Genomic DNA, 15,836 nt, shown 5'->3' with positions numbered 1-15,836 from the left:
ATGACAGCTCAGTCGGCCATCTTTCCCAGAGGTAATGGCATGTTCTACTGATCAACTCTACCCGTGTTTCCATTGACCATATAATTGTGCAGTTTTGAAAATATATTTGCTAAGTGGAAACATGACAATTTAAAATAAACAAAAGTTTTTTGATCGAAAGTTTTGGCACTAGGTTGAGGTTTGTTGTTGTTGTTTTTTTGTGGAAAAACCTGTTTCACATCACACAAGTCACACGGTCAACATGTGACTAAACAAAACTTCTTTGTGTTTTATTGGCAAAAAAGAAGTAGTTGGCGAGGCGTGTTCTTTCATGACTTATCAAACTTATTCATGTGTGATTTTAATTGTGTTTCTTATCTAAAGGAAACACCACAACTACAAAATTCTATCTTTTCAGCATTAGCATAATATCAGCAAGATATTTGTAACGGAGATGTAGTTGAAAGGCTCAGGAAACTTTGCAGGTGTTTTGAGTCAATTAGCTGATTAAGGTGTGACACCATGAGCTTCCCGTATTCAACTTTATTTTAAGATTTGAAGTTTCTCAGACATGGATGTTGGCTTTTCTTTATTTTCATGATTAAAATCCTATAATCATCAAAATTACAAGAAATAAAGACTTGAAATATTTCCCTCTCTATGTAACAAACCCATAGATTAAGTGAGTTTCACTTGCTGAAATGAGTGAGAAAATAGATTGAGCTTTTCCACAGTATCCTAACTTACTTTAAATGCAGTCACGCAAAAAGTGGATAAATGAAACTGTCCTCCGTAAGGTCAGTATCGTGATTCAACAACAAGAAGGAGATCAGATATTACTGGCGTCCCTGAGGAAGTTCCAGGGCCAAAGCCCCTGCTGACTGGAAAGAACACAGAGGTCCTTCTCAGATTTACCTGAAAACATATCTGGATGGAAATATCCCATGGACTGAAGCAACCAAATCACTTTTTGTTGTGAGATGCCACCTGGCTCAAAAATGACCCAGATGAAGGTTTTGGACTCCATTAGTCAAAGTCTGGACTTCACTCCCACTGAGATCTTGTCGAATGACCTTCAACTCGTCCTTCACATTCAGAAAAATCCCTCCAGTTTGGTAAAAATGAACTAATTCTGGAAGAAAGAGTAGGCGAAGATTGATCCAATGTGATACTTCAGTTATCCCAAACACCTGATGGCGGCAGTTGTCACCCAGTCGGCGTAGGCAGCTTTCAGATGTAAGGAGTGAAAACTTATGCAGATAGTTTTGTTTGTTTTTAGATTGTTCTCTCAATGAAAAATAAAAAAATTGTCATTTGAAAAGAGCATATTATTGTGTTGTATTTGGTTATATTTGTCTGATAATACAGTTTGTATTTAGGTGTGGATGAAAAGCAGCAAAGGTTTTTGAGTATGGCAGGTCAAAAGGGCCAAATTACAAAAAAATAACTTGTGAAATGATTATTTAAACGGGTCGTTACTAATTTAAACAGATGACAATGTCATATTTTGAATTAATTATTCTATTCTATTAAATGTTCTGATTTTGTTTAAAAACGTCATATATTTATTTCAAGATTTAATAAATTACTTCATATTCCTGTGCTGTATGGAGAGTGAAGAGTGCGAAAATACAATAAATAAATAACTTATGAAATAATTATTTAAATGTCATTCATTTATTTTAAAAAAATTGGCACCATTCTCTCTCCATATATCAGAACCTGAATACCTTTTATTTAGAGCTATTGTAAATCTTAACAGTGCAGATTTGTAAAATACAATGTTTCCCTTCAGGGTCCAAGAGGCTTACCTGGTGAACAAGGTTTCCAAGGACAACTAGGACCACCTGTAAGAACCCCATATTTTTATATAGCTCCATCATTTTGTATGAATTGTTTCTGATTAGTTTTTTGGGGGTTTTTAGGGTCCAAAGGGTGATACTGGACTCACAGGGGAGATCGGCCGTGTAGGAGACCCTGTAAGCTGTTTTGGCTAAAACAAGTCTTACATTGAGAAATAAAATATGCTCTAATCATATAGTCATCACTTTTATGCTTATTCCCAGGGTCCACCTGGTGCGGCAGGATCCCAGGGACCACGCGGTGCACCAGGCAGTGTGGTAAAGAGCTTTTTACATTTACTCCAAATCTCTTTTCCAACATGAAAATCGATTCAGTTTGAAACAACCCTTTTTTTTTCTTTTTTTTTTCTTACAGGGTATTCCAGGCATCATTGGGCCTCCGGGTCCAGCCGGACAGAGAGGAGATAAGGTGATTGTGTTGTGTCTGGGCTGGATGTCCTCTGTTTCCATATTAATCTCACTGAATTCATAATACAATGCAATAAATAGATCTGGAGCACCTGATTCTCTGCAAGAGCTCACAGCAGACAGTAACCTTGCTTCTTCTTTTGATTCAACTGTTTGGAGTAGGGAGAGCAAGGTAAACCAGGACAATCTGGTTCCCGAGGCCCACCGGGAGAGCCTGGTATCATTGGACCTCCTGGAGCACCTGGGAAGGGCAAAGATGGCCAAAACGTAAGATTATTAATTCATTTATGTCATTTTTTTCACTCTTTAAATCTGTTTAGTTGCTAATCTTTTAATCAAATCAAATCAAACTTTATTTGTATAGCACATTTCAGCAGCAAGGCATTTCAAAGTGCTTTACACCAAATCAAACACAAAAACACAATGCAACATAGAATCAACAACAAAAACACAACATCAAGTCAGATTCCGTCAATAAATTTGCAATTGATTACGTTTCAGATACAACTCTAAACAAGTGGGTTTTTAGTTGAGATTTAAAGGAAGTCAGTGTTTCAGCTGTTTTACAGTTTTCTGGAAGTTTGTTCCAGATTTTTGGTGCATAGATGCTAAATGGTGCATAATACTAATCACAGCAAGATGTTCCTCTTTCAAGTGTTTCAAGAGTGTCTTGCAGCAGATATCCTGGCATATCTGTGCTTTTTCTCCAACACTATTTATCACAGTGTAGTAACTGTACACTGTAAAAAACAAATCTGTGAAAAAAAAGGGTAAATGTACCGTAGAAAGGTGAGTTAAGTTAAGTTTGAACAGGTTTTCCAGTTTACAGTTTTTCCTGTCTTCTACTTTATATCAATGCCTCTGAGATATACGGTAAAAATACATAAAATTTCAGTTTTTAACCAACAAAAATGTTTGTGAGTGTACCAGAAGCTCTTCTGAAGAACCTTAAATTTCAGTTTTAGATTAGCAGAAATGTGAATAAATTAAACATAATAAAATGTCAAATCACGGTAAAGATACGTTTTAGGGCTCACAGAAATGTTTATACAATTAATTGCTTTTCTTTTAACTTTTCTTACATTGTACTTTTCTGGAAGAGCAAAATTGACTTCTGTACTCTGGTCCACATCAATTGACTCCCACCCCTCTGCTTCACTACCACGACTCTACATTAGCTCATATGTCTATTCATTCAATTAGTTAGTAATAAAAAGAGTTTTTAAATTGAACATTTTGCTTATTTTCTATGGTTTTTGATTACAATATAGTGAATTGTGATCAGTCACAGCCCTGTGATTAACTCTATTTCATTTTCTTTGAGTTCCACCAGTCAGCTGACTGGGAGTGTGCAGCTGCTGTGTGCAATAAAAAAAACTAGAAAAATAAAAACCATGTTTTCACCAGCACTTCTCTGACATCTCAAGTCTTGAATGCAACTTTTTAAATTAAATAACAGGTCCAGAGGGTGTGCTGTGGTGGCGTAGTGGATAGTGCGACCCACATTTGGAGGCCTTAAGTCCTCGACGCGAGTTCAATTTTAACAATTTATTTTTAAAAATACATAATAATAATAAGGCAAACAACTTGGCTATTTCTTTAAATAAGTTTATTTTTAAAGGTTTTATTGGCTCTAGTGGCCTTTATTTGATAGTTAATTGACAGGAAAGTGGTAATGAGAGAAGGGGGAAGACATGCTGCAAAGGTCGCCAGGCCGGGAATCGAACCTGCGACGGCCGCGTCGAGGACTAAGGCCTCCCTATGTGGGCCGTGCTCAACCCCTGCGCCACCACAGCACATCCCTTCTTTAAACAAGTTTAAGTTTTGAACATTAATCCACAGTCACATCAAGTCAAAATACTTCATGCTGCACTTCTGAGCCCTTTGTGTTCCACATGTTTCCTCCCTGTAAACATCTGTGGCTCGTCTTGTTGAGCCACACAGTAACACAAACATCTGTCTCTGCAGAAAACCAGCCTAAGTGGCAGATTTCGTTGCACACCACAACACGTTCCTTCAGACATGCGTCTGTCCTGCTGACAAGGCGGGCGCAAACAGGAAGGACATTGTTAAGACGCAGGAGCACAACAACTGCGGCCTGCAGCACTTCTGTTGTTTTACTGTTGCCAGGCGCTGCCGGAAAAAGAAGAAACAAGTAATTTAATATGTGCAAACAGTTTGATTGTTTTTATTTGTGACCCTACAGGGAGAGCCGGGACCACCAGGGAATCAAGGACTACCTGGAGTCAAGGTATAGTGATTTAAAAACATTTTGTTAATTACGTTTTCAAGAGCAGCAACTTTTTCACCCATATTCCTTCTATGTGGAAACTGAATATTTAGTCTCAATGAGGAAACGTACAACTGAACGTTAAGGCCAGGCTGATATGGAGAGTAAAGTCATAATATTATGAGAATAATAATAATAATAATAGTAATAATAATAATAATAATAATAATAATAATAATAATAATAATAATAATAATAGTAATAATAATAATAAAAAAGTGATAGTATTACAAGAAAGACAAAATGATAATGATGTGATATTATGAGAGGAGAGTCATAGTATTAAGAGATTAAAGTTGTAACACAGTAAACTCAAAATAATATGAGAACAGTTTTAATTATGAGATTAAAGTCACAATATTTCCAGAATAAGGTGATAGTAATATTAGAACAAAGTGATATTACGAGAATAAAATCATAGTTATAAAGTCATATTATGTCACTGTTGTTGCTATAATAAAGCAATATTTATACTACAAAATAAAGTCATAATATTACCATAATAAAGTTGTATATTTGGAGAATAAATGGTAACTTTATGGGGAATTCTCCATAGAAAATAATGAAATTAAAATGTTAATGTTAGCTGTGAAATTAATTGTTCTTTGGTGTCAGTTTTACAAATGACTTTAGCATCAGATTATCATCAGTAACAATTTTGATCTCATTAAAATGACCTTTTCTCATAATTTTACAACTTCTGATAAGATTATGACTATTGGCATAGTAAAAAAACAAAACATAAAAAAAATACCAGCATAGGTGGAAAAAAAAAATAGAGATTTACTGATAAAAAAATTTCACCTGGTTCAAGTCACATTTCCTCTTTAAAGACTATTACATAAGAACAGCATCCAGAGTATTTTGTTGTACTTTATTTAATCTCGAAACAATGTAGATACACGGTTCATATTAAACTTTGTTTAGCACCTAGCATATTTGGCATCTCAGCCGTTAGCTTAGTCCTTTGTGAAAGTAGAAACCTACAGTAACATTAAGGCTTCCAAACATTTCCTCATCCAGCATCTTCCATGAGGGATAGAGCTCAGAAGCTCAAAGTGATCAAACAAAACAACTTTGCTAAATTTAGCTTAGCCGTCCCATGTATCACTGAAAGCTTCATTCTCACTCGGTGCCCTGAAGAATCCGACATTTATCAATATGATGTAGAAAACAGATATTTTCAACTTTTTACATCTCTGTGTCGCCTTTCGATGTCATTTGAACACCCACTTTTTACTGGAAAAAGTTCGTTTTGAATGTTTTTCCTGGAGTAGCAACTTCTACACCAAAAGGTGTAGCTTACAGCACCACCTGGTGGACAATCAAGTAGCCTACATGTCTACAGGAAGAAAAGCTTATTTTGGTAAACTTATCAAATAATCATAGGTATATTTCCTCTTACTGGTGAATAAGGGTTAGTCTTCAATTCCACATTAAATGTACTGTGGTATTTTATCATTGCTAACCAAACATAAAGTATATTTATTTTTTCCTTAGGGCCCACCTGGGCAACGGGGACCCCCTGGATTACCTGGGGACAGGGGCTCTCCAGGGGAAGGGAAAGAGGGACCTCCGGTGAGAACATGATTCCAGGCCAAAACGATTCACCTTCGGTGGACGGAATCGCAGAGATCCATATGTTATTATGTTTGTCTCTGCAGGGGCCTCCAGGGAAAAATGGGGAACCAGGACCTGCGGTAGTTATTCACTAGATGAAGATTACAGAACATGTCTGTCTTTCTGCTGCCTTTCTTCAGTTTGTGTGTCTGTCTTTCAGGGGTTGAGAGGCCAACCAGGAGTTGCAGGTCCTCAAGGTCCAGCAGGGCACAATGTGAGTTTAACTCTAATGAGTAACTAAAGAATAATGCAGACATTTTGTTTTGATCTAGCATGTCTGGGTGGATTGGTCATCATTTGGTGGATGATATATAGTTTTCTGTCCTTTGGCAGATAACCCTTAATTAAAAATGTAACTTTTTGCTTTTGCTCCAAACTAAGGGTTTACCAGGAAGGCCAGGAGAAAAGGGATCTCAAGGAGAACCTGTGAGTTTGCATGTTAAGTGCTTTTGCACTCATGACTCAATCTGTAGGTTTTCTCATTTTAGAGCTCAAAGAGCTGTGACTCCAGTATCATCTAGCTTCATCCTTACAGAGAGTAAAATTCCTATCATCCGGGGAAGACCGGTACAGCATTTCCCATTTTGTTCTTTCTGGGCTCTCAGATCTTTCCTTGCTGAGCAGAGAAACATTCTCTTGTTTTAGCTGGTTAGGTCTATGATGTAACCTTATTTTGGGTGGTTCAACTCTGAATCATGGTTTCTACACATTCTGGACAGTATAGAAATAAATGTAAGTATTTTCTAAAGTTTGTAAACAGGGAAAGAAAAAGAAAACAGTAAAATAAAAAATATATATTTCCAGACTTTATTCTATATTTCATTGTTTAAAAGTTGTGTCCATCCGTCAATCAGTTTATCACAAAGTTAAAGGAGCAAGTAAATGTTGAATTTCTTTAGACTGGTGAATAATGTTTTGTTTTTGGAGATATGATGGCCTACTTCAAGTGGTCCAATTTAGGCTGCGATCACACCAGCCCTGTTCAGTCAGTTTTAGTCTAACTGTAGTTCAGGTGCTGGTTTGTTTGGGGAGGTGTGAATGCGCAATCAGACCAAAAGATATTTACTCTGGTCCACCTGAAAAACAAGGTCTGGGTTCAGTTGAAGTGAACTCTGGTGCGATTCAAATGCATATGTGAATACCAAGCAGATCAAGCAGGCCACTCCAAAAGCAGGAAGCGGACTATACAACAGGAGATTCTGGGTGAATACAACCAAAACAAACGCGTGAGGCTAACACTAGCCGGAGAAATGTCTTATGGTCTTTTACCAAAGACAAAAGAGAAATCCTACAACTGCTAAAACCTAACACCACTCCATGTTTGTTTACATTTCGTGAAGAAGGAAGTTGCGCTCAGTCTTCTTCAGTGTTTTTTTATTGCAGCGCCTCAACAGGTTTTTCAAAGGGCTTGGTGTGTTTGACCCAATTTGGTATGAAAGCTAACCTCACCAGCTCAAAATGTAACAATGTTGTAATTTTGGTTCCCAATAGAACCAAGTCTACTGGACTATCAGGTGTGAAAGCTGACTTGAATAAAATTAAAATCAGCTTTCTCAAAAATGATGTTGTTGCAATCGATTCATGATGTACAAAGGCAATTGATTTGGGGCCAGGTTTGTTTGGCCAACTTTCTTTTCCTCCTTGAACAAAATCCTTTTTTCAAAACTTTGTTTTATAATATCATTTGCATGATCATCTGAGACAGAAAAACTGAGTTTACTTGTTCACTGCTAAAGCATCTTTCTGGTTAGTACTGATAAAAGCATTATTTTTATCCCTAAACAATTATTAGAAGTATAAATATTCCCACTGAATTCAGCCTTTAATCTTGTTTTGTTGATGACTGTTTTCTTTTTGCTGCCTCTCAGGGAAAATCAGCAGATCTATCCGACTTAAATCTGAAGGTAAGGAGATTCTCTGCCACATTAGTGAGAAAAAAAATTCACATGGATTCTCTGGCTGACCACTTCATCATAAACCTGTCTGTGGCATCTTTAGGATATTTGCTCAGACTGCCCCGCAGGTCCACCCGGACCACCCGGACTACCAGGAGTCCCGGGAGATAAAGGACACCAGGGACCTCCTGGAAAAAATGGCCAAGATGGATATTCAGTAAGAACAAAGCCATTACCCTGGTCTCATTATTCTGAGCATTATTCTGGCGATTTAAAGTCTATTATAGCACCTTTTCACATCTTTAAGAGTTGTGTTATAAAGTGTGTCTTCACTTTGTGACGAATGAGGCCTGAGCTTTGGCATCATCCGTCACCGTCGCTGTGACGGATGGCAAGGCTCTGTCTGCATCTTTAGCCGGGCCTCCTGTGGGGGGCAACGGTGAACTATTAGAAACCACCAGTGGCCCTCTGCAGTGTCTGCCTGGGTAGAGACTGATGGCTTTCTGTGCTATTACAGGGGCCCCCTGGACCATCCGGACCTCAGGGGCCTCCTGGAGGTGATGGCGCGAAGGTAAGTTTACTCAATGGCCTCAATCCTATTGCTCCAATGGGAGAACCTAACAAGTTAATCATAAATCGGAAAATTCATATACTGGGTGACATGGTATCAAGATCTCTAGCAAAACTTAACACATTCCTTTTCAGCGATTTTAAGCTTTTTTTTTTGTTTCTCCACAGGGCATAAAAGGGGATCAAGGACCCCCTGGAGGTCCTGGAGACAAAGGAGAAAAGGTATATTCGTCACGAGTTCTCGCATATTGTCTTTTTGGGTGGTTTGGGGGGTGTTAACTGGTAGAACAAAGCAAAGTATTGCATAACTGTGAAGTGGACAGAAAACATGCTTCTCCTTTTTTTTACAATAATAAAATGCGGACTGCCTTTGTGTTCACTCCACTGAGTCTGAACTCTATTTTGCTGCAACCAAAGCTGAAAGACTTTTGTGCGGTATGTCTTTCTCTTTATTGAAAACAACAATGTCAGACCAAACTGCACATAGCGATACGGCAGAGTTCGCTCTGTCTGAGTAGAGAACGAACACCTGCTTGTACTTCAAGGTAGTCGCAACACGGATTGTCACAGAAAAAGTAAAGTGTTGCTTGTTCTGTATTACAGTAGAGAGATTTGCAGAAGACGATGTGAAATTCATTCAAGGACAAACTGTGCAGAAGTGTAAATGAATAAGTACAGAACAATCTAAAATCAAATCTTTGACAGTCTCCATCAGCTTTGTACATGTAGATGTATGTATTCTCATTATGTTTTTAGTCTGGACTTTGACCGGGCCATTTTAAAACTTGAATATGTTTGTCCTAATATATATATACCATAGCTCTGCTTGCAATTGGGGTTACTGTTCTATTAGACAAGTCTTCTAATGGGTTTTCTATTTTTAGATGCATCCATCTTTCCCTGATAAAACCTATCCCTAAGGGATGATGGTGCCAGAGTGGAGACTGTGTGAAGTACTAATTTTTAATTACATTGAGCTCATCTGACCAGAGCAGCTATAACAGCAGACAGTATTGACCAATAATTAACAGGCCTTTTAATGGATTAATTTCAAACAATCTGCTTATCTTTCACAAATGCCAGATTTGTGGAGTGCACCATGAACTTTGATCCTTATGGTGTGCTCCGTGATCTTTATGAACTTAGGTGTTACTAATCAGGTGACTTCTGAAGACAGATTGGATTGGTGAGATGGGATTTATTGGCCCTTTTAGATTTTATTTGTGTGAAAAGGTAAACATCATGTTGTCATTTCCTTTCTGCTTGGCAGTCATGCACTACATGGAGTTGGTCTTTCACGTAAAATTCCAAGACCTTGACGTTTTGTAGTTGTAGCACATTGTGGAAAATTTAGAAAGTTGTGAATACTTTTCTAAGGCACTACAGCTGAACTGGGTAACTGTGTTTTAACCACCGTCTCTTTCATCACAGGGCCATCCAGGACCCCCTGGCCATCCAGGTCCTGCAGGATTAATGGGTGCTCCTGTAAGCAGCTTTTTTATATATAAATAGTGATCAGTATTTACAGAACATGCACATTTGGGATTTTTTTGCAAATAGGCCACATTTATTTGGTGCTACAGCATGGTTTTCTATTTCTACTGACCTTCACTGACGCTACATCTTTATTCTTTAGGGTAACGACGGCCAACCTGGCCAAATTGGACCCCCAGGACCCCCTGGAGAAAAGGTCAGGCTGCATTTGCTGTACTCTCCTCTCAGAATTTTCATTTCCCATATGTCATTTTGTGCTGCCTCTAGCATGTAGGTCAGCCAGCACACACTGTAATAGCAGCTATTAATCATTTCTTGTTTTTCTCTGGTGACCACGGCGTGTTTGTTTCCTCCAGGGCAAAGAGGGACTCAAAGGAATCCAAGGACCTCCGGGTCTTCCCGGCTTGATAGTAAGATGGAAAAGAACATTTTCATGTGTTGTGTTGTGACAAAATATTTTGCACTAGTTGAAGATGCTAAATGACCATTTTTGTAAACATTCAGGGTCAGCCTGGGAAAATGGGAAAAGATGGCAGACCAGGTGAATCAGGAGAACCTGTAAGTAGGCAAAGCTAACCCAACGAACATCTGGTATAATACCGTCTATAAAACACGGTCTAGATTGTGTTCACAGGCGTAAAGCTCTACTGACACCATTTCTATCATTTGTTTCTTTCCTTCCAGGGGAAACAAGGTGAACCTGGACCTCCAGGAAACCCTGGAGTCCGGGGACTCCCTGTAAGTAAGCAACACTAATCGGATTTGATAGAAGAAGCTCCCACAGTGACTAACGCTCTGCTTCCTCCGCTTCATCCCAGGGCTTCAAGGGCCACAGAGGAGAGCCTGGACCTCCAGGAGGAAAGGTAAAAATTGTTTTCCATGTGCAGATCTTGAAAAGAAAATGAACATACTGTACAGGACAGAAGTATGAACATTACTTTTGGCCTTTTGATGAAACCTTTCTTTTTTGTTGAAACATAATTACACCACAAAAAACTGAAAGGAACTGTAAAACCAACAATTTGATGCAGAGGTTTGCTTTAAATATGGATTTGTTGTGAGTTTTATTTAACCATAAAAGACTAAATATGTCTTTAACCAAATAATATTTGGTTAAAACTGGAAAAATATAAAGGATGCAGAACTGGCTAGGCGTAGTCATATTATCTTTATAAAGCTTCATGTTTACCCAAATTACTTGTAGTAAAAAATTATATTTAGAGCACAATTAGCTGCTAGTTCAGATATTCCAGCTTAGTTAATTAGCTTCATGACTTTTAGAACTATAACAGTAGTTAGCACTAGCTCAGTTTCCAATGACTGTAGAACTACGCAAATAAACATTCTGAAAGTAAAAACACTTCATGGAAACACACCAATTAAAAATCTTTTTGCGCTCGGATAAGGTTGTTTTTCGGCCGTACCGAAACAGATCTATTTTCCAAAACTACAATGGAAACACTTTTTTTGCATCACACGAGTCACATGATCTACAGCCGGATGTTACTACTGGAGAAAACCACAAAAAAAAAAAAAAAACAGGAAGTGGTTTGATTTTTCAGACAATATTCGACTGGCTCCACCAGAACCTGCACAGCATCACACGTTTAATAAAAGTTGTGTATCATTCCAATGAGTTGGATCTATAGTTCCTCTGTAAAATCACTGACTACAATTTCCCCAAACCACAGCACACACAGCCGCTCCTAAATGGGGTTTGTCGCTCTGACACCTTCTTGATATGCAACTGTTTACCTCCTTCGCTGCCACGATTCTTAATGACTTATCACATAAATCACATGTGATTTTAATTTCCTTTCTTAATTGATGGAAACATTGCAATGGCAAAGTTGTGGGTTTTGTTTTTTTTTCTTTTTCCCCACCAGGGGGTCCTTTTTGTGGGCTCTAGTGTCCCTTATACCACAGTAGGCTGACAGGAAAGGGGGAAGGAGAGGGGGGAAGACATGCGGCAAATGTTGTCGGGTCCGGGAATCGAACCCGCGACGGCCGCGTCGAGGACTGAAGGCCTCCAAACATGGGGCGCGCTACCCTCTACGCCACCGGAGCACATCTCAAAGTTGTGTTGTTTTTTGCCAACATTTGCAGAACATGGACGAAGATTTACGCACATTTGTAATGGAAATACATCCTCAGTGTCTCTGTGAGTCTGTTGTTTCTCACTACTGTTAAAGTTGTGTCCCCATGAGATTATAGCCTATTCCAAGTTTTAAAGCCAGGAATAGCCTGTGCAGCACTGTGATGTCAGGCTGCACTGTGTAAGACACCTGCTCTTTTTCTTCACACACACACGCCCACACACACACACACACACATGCCTCCTTTAGAAGGAGCAGCGCACCTGCTGCTTTGCCACTGACACAGCTCAGCACACCCCAGCAGGAAGCTTGGAGCCACCGAGACATGAACAATGGCACGGCTCATTACTGACAGATTCTCAGGGAGCGGCAGGGCGGCTGCAAGGCTGCGGGCCCCACAGTGGGCCCCACAGCGGGCCCCACAGTAGGCCTCGCCGGTCCGCTCTGCAGATATCTTATTAGAGATGGTGCACTGCTTAGCTGGTGCTGTCAACTGTCAGTCAGGTGAAATCTCTGCACACTATCACCCTGAAGGCAAAATTTAATAGGTAATGTTCGGTAGTGTGGACTTGGCTCAAGGTTTCATTATAGCTTTCAGGTAAATGATGATTTATTTTATATAGCCACTTTTGTTCACTGTGTGTTTTTTCCTTCTGTACCTCCACAGGGAGAGGATGGGAAACCCGGGTCGGCAGGACGTGACGGCAAACCGGGAAAGGAGGTTTGGAAAGTTTTGTTCAGTAGAGCTGGTGTTAAAGTTATTCACATACACAGACAGAACTTTTATACTATGTGCTGCAGACAAAAAAATCAATACACCTTTTCAATTCAGTTCATTTATAAGGTACCAATTCACAGGAAATGTCATCTTGAGGCATTTTACACACAAAAAAGTAATTTCAATCCATTCCAACTATTCCCAGTGATCAATCAGTTCATTACACTCCGTGTGTTTTTCAAATTAATGAAAAAGTTTCTGCCTCAGGAAACCCAGCAGATTGCATCGAGTCGTTAACCTGCAGCAACTCCTCCTGGATGAAAATGTATCAGCAATCGCTTGTGTCGCTGTCGTTACATCGACCCTTCATGCCGATCATGCAGTGGCCCAGTCAAAGTACAGACCTGAATCTGTGACCACTCTTGAAAATTGATGTTCGCAGGCACCACTCGTCCAATCTACTTGAGTTTGGCTGAGCTAACAATGCCCCTTTAGAGGTAAACATCAAAAGACAAAATAGACCAAACTGCAGGTGAAGGTGGTTCTGGAAACGTAGTGCATTGTACATCCATGCACTACTTTGTGTTGGTCCAATAAATAACATCCAACCCTCCACCAAAATCAAAAGAAGAACAAACTGATATTTGCCAAAATGTGAAATAGCCTCAGGGATCTGAATACTTTTTCAATCCACTTTAATCTAATGAAAGAAACTCATTAGGTCAGCAAATGCAAGGCCAGCAAAGATGAGAACTCATAAAAATTCTGAACACAACAAAGGGAAATGCTCGCCAACTCTTCCAGACTCCCAATTACTTAAAGCAGACAGAGAACAAAAAAAATCTCAACACATAAGATACAATACCTCTGGTGAACACTTCCCAAACTGCAAACACTTTCCATTTTATTGTCCATCTAAACTGTAGATGGGATTTTCTGCATCACATCAGTCCAATTGTTCAGGGATCCACAAGAACTCTTAAGAAATACTCTTTTGGAAAAGTGTCATTAAAACCTGAAGCGTAGAGGTTTTCACATTAATGAAAGGATGATATTAAAAAGCAGGACATGTTGAAAATATTGATGGCTGTTGTGCAGGGCCCCAAAGGACCTCCTGGCCCCGAGGGACTTCTTGGACCGAGGGGAGAGCCGGTGAGTGTTTGATGCAGACGATGGCAACAGAGTCAAGCAGACTGATAGATCAGGGTGGTAACAACTGACACTCGGGTCATTTCTCCTGCTCTTCATCACCGTCGGCTTCACTTGTGTTTTCATTTTTACTCTCCAGGGTAAGCCGGGCGAGCCGGGACCTTCTGGAAAATCAGGACTCCCTGGAACGCCGGTGAGTAACTTCCTACAGCGTCAGCGGCAGACATTTGTGTTCTGGTGTGCTTAATAAAATCTTTGTTACCCAGAACAAAGTTGAACAATCATCCGATAAGTTATCAACGAGACAAAAGTTTAGGTCAAGTTATCAGGCCAGATGAAAACCAACATGCTTGTTTTTTTGGTTGTTGCTGCTTGAATTTCTTTTATATTCAGGTCGTATTTAAATGACTTATAATTGTATGCGTGTTATAAATTTGATATCACTAATGGTTATATTTATATTTGGTAATATTCAACACTTTGGATGGGAGTAGCTTGTCAACACATAACCAATTTCCCCTTTGGGATCAATAAACTATATTCTGATTCTGATTCAGAGAGTTGCTCTGATTCGTTCATGCATGTTTGAGAAATCCTCTCATCTCCATGGCAACCATTCAGTTTCCAAGCTTTGTGAGTTTCTGCCTCACAGAGCCTGGCTCAGCTCCTTCAGACTAGCCAGCAGCAATTAGCAAACACTTGGTTGACTTTCTTCTGCTACTTCTCAGTGCAGGACAGGTAAAAATGTTGTTGAAGAGTTAATGGAGGAGCCACGATGTGATGACTTCCTGAAGTTTCAGCAAGAGCAGGAGTTTCTTAAAGAGACAGAGGCCAAATTTCAAGATGTTAATTAGGAAGTCAAATTTCTTTCAACTCATATTTGATATAAACAGCACTTTTATAGCAAATGAAGGTAACATACTTACTTGATTGTGTTTTAAGATGGCACTACAGGCCTGGAGAGCACATGTTACTGCCCCTTTAAAGTAGCTGAAAAACAGACATAACACAACCTATGCTGCAGCAGATACTCTACATGTCTTAGAAAAAAATAATAAATATGAGACGCAGTTGTGAAGGAGTTGCCATGTTGTGTGGGGGGGCACATCTAAAAGCTCTGAAGGACACTTAAGAAACATGGTGTCAGATTGTGATGGATGTCTGGAGCTGGAAGGAGTCTTCTTCTCCCAGAGTGAGTCAGAAACGACAGCGGCTGTGGCTGATATAAGATAAGGCCCGGCACAGGTAACGGGTGGAACTGGACCGCCTCCTGGCTTGTGCATCAGATGATAGATATGGTCGTTGGTGAGTCAGAATCATTCGATAAGGTGAAATCATGTGGGATTTTGTGTGTCGCAGCATAAATCAAGCATAGATACAGACATGAAGAATTAGAGTCCTTAGACCTCAGTATTTGTATCGCAACAGGAAACATTTCATACAGTTATTATTAAGACCTCGTCACATGGACAAATATTTTAAAAAGATGTTTTCAAAGGTTAATTATTCAACTCTGTTATTCCTTTTCTTCATAGTTTGCTAGGATTTGATTTAAATAAAAGTTGCAAATATTTTTCATTCTTTGTAAAACAGAACTGTCCACAAGTGGTCGACGATTCCACATCTGTCTCTATTTCTGAAAGGCCTGAAACAATCATAAACAATCTGATTAATCATAATGACTTCCTGAAGGCGGAGTTTCAGGAAAAGCAGGAGTTTTTAAAGAGGCAGAGACCCAATTTCAAGGTGTTAAAT

The 15,836-nt window shown here is 39.3% G+C and overlaps 1 protein-coding gene across 2 annotated transcripts in view; it reads left to right on the top strand.

The window, feature by feature from the left end:
• Positions 1-15,836, top strand: part of col22a1 (collagen, type XXII, alpha 1) — a 76,968-nt gene that overhangs the window by 53,665 nt on the left and 7,467 nt on the right. For both annotated transcript variants that reach the window (XM_044137977.1, XM_044137976.1), the window contains 23 exons: positions 1,775-1,828; positions 1,905-1,958; positions 2,046-2,099; positions 2,197-2,250; positions 2,412-2,516; positions 4,456-4,500; positions 6,040-6,117; positions 6,204-6,239; positions 6,320-6,373; positions 6,541-6,585; positions 8,028-8,063; positions 8,158-8,271; positions 8,572-8,625; positions 8,793-8,846; positions 10,056-10,109; positions 10,261-10,314; positions 10,475-10,528; positions 10,623-10,676; positions 10,803-10,856; positions 10,937-10,981; positions 12,882-12,935; positions 14,031-14,084; positions 14,221-14,274. In XM_044137977.1, coding sequence (XP_043993912.1) covers positions 1,775-1,828; positions 1,905-1,958; positions 2,046-2,099; positions 2,197-2,250; positions 2,412-2,516; positions 4,456-4,500; positions 6,040-6,117; positions 6,204-6,239; positions 6,320-6,373; positions 6,541-6,585; positions 8,028-8,063; positions 8,158-8,271; positions 8,572-8,625; positions 8,793-8,846; positions 10,056-10,109; positions 10,261-10,314; positions 10,475-10,528; positions 10,623-10,676; positions 10,803-10,856; positions 10,937-10,981; positions 12,882-12,935; positions 14,031-14,084; positions 14,221-14,274 — 1,314 coding nt within the window. The remainder of the gene's footprint in view (positions 1-1,774; positions 1,829-1,904; positions 1,959-2,045; positions 2,100-2,196; positions 2,251-2,411; positions 2,517-4,455; positions 4,501-6,039; positions 6,118-6,203; positions 6,240-6,319; positions 6,374-6,540; positions 6,586-8,027; positions 8,064-8,157; positions 8,272-8,571; positions 8,626-8,792; positions 8,847-10,055; positions 10,110-10,260; positions 10,315-10,474; positions 10,529-10,622; positions 10,677-10,802; positions 10,857-10,936; positions 10,982-12,881; positions 12,936-14,030; positions 14,085-14,220; positions 14,275-15,836) is intronic.

The sequence above is a fragment of the Gambusia affinis genome, linkage group LG14 (genome assembly GCF_019740435.1).
Source record: "Gambusia affinis linkage group LG14, SWU_Gaff_1.0, whole genome shotgun sequence".
Lineage (NCBI taxonomy): Eukaryota > Metazoa > Chordata > Actinopteri > Cyprinodontiformes > Poeciliidae > Gambusia > Gambusia affinis.
Note: the sequence above shows the minus strand (reverse complement) of the source record. Positions and strands in the feature narration are given on the sequence as shown.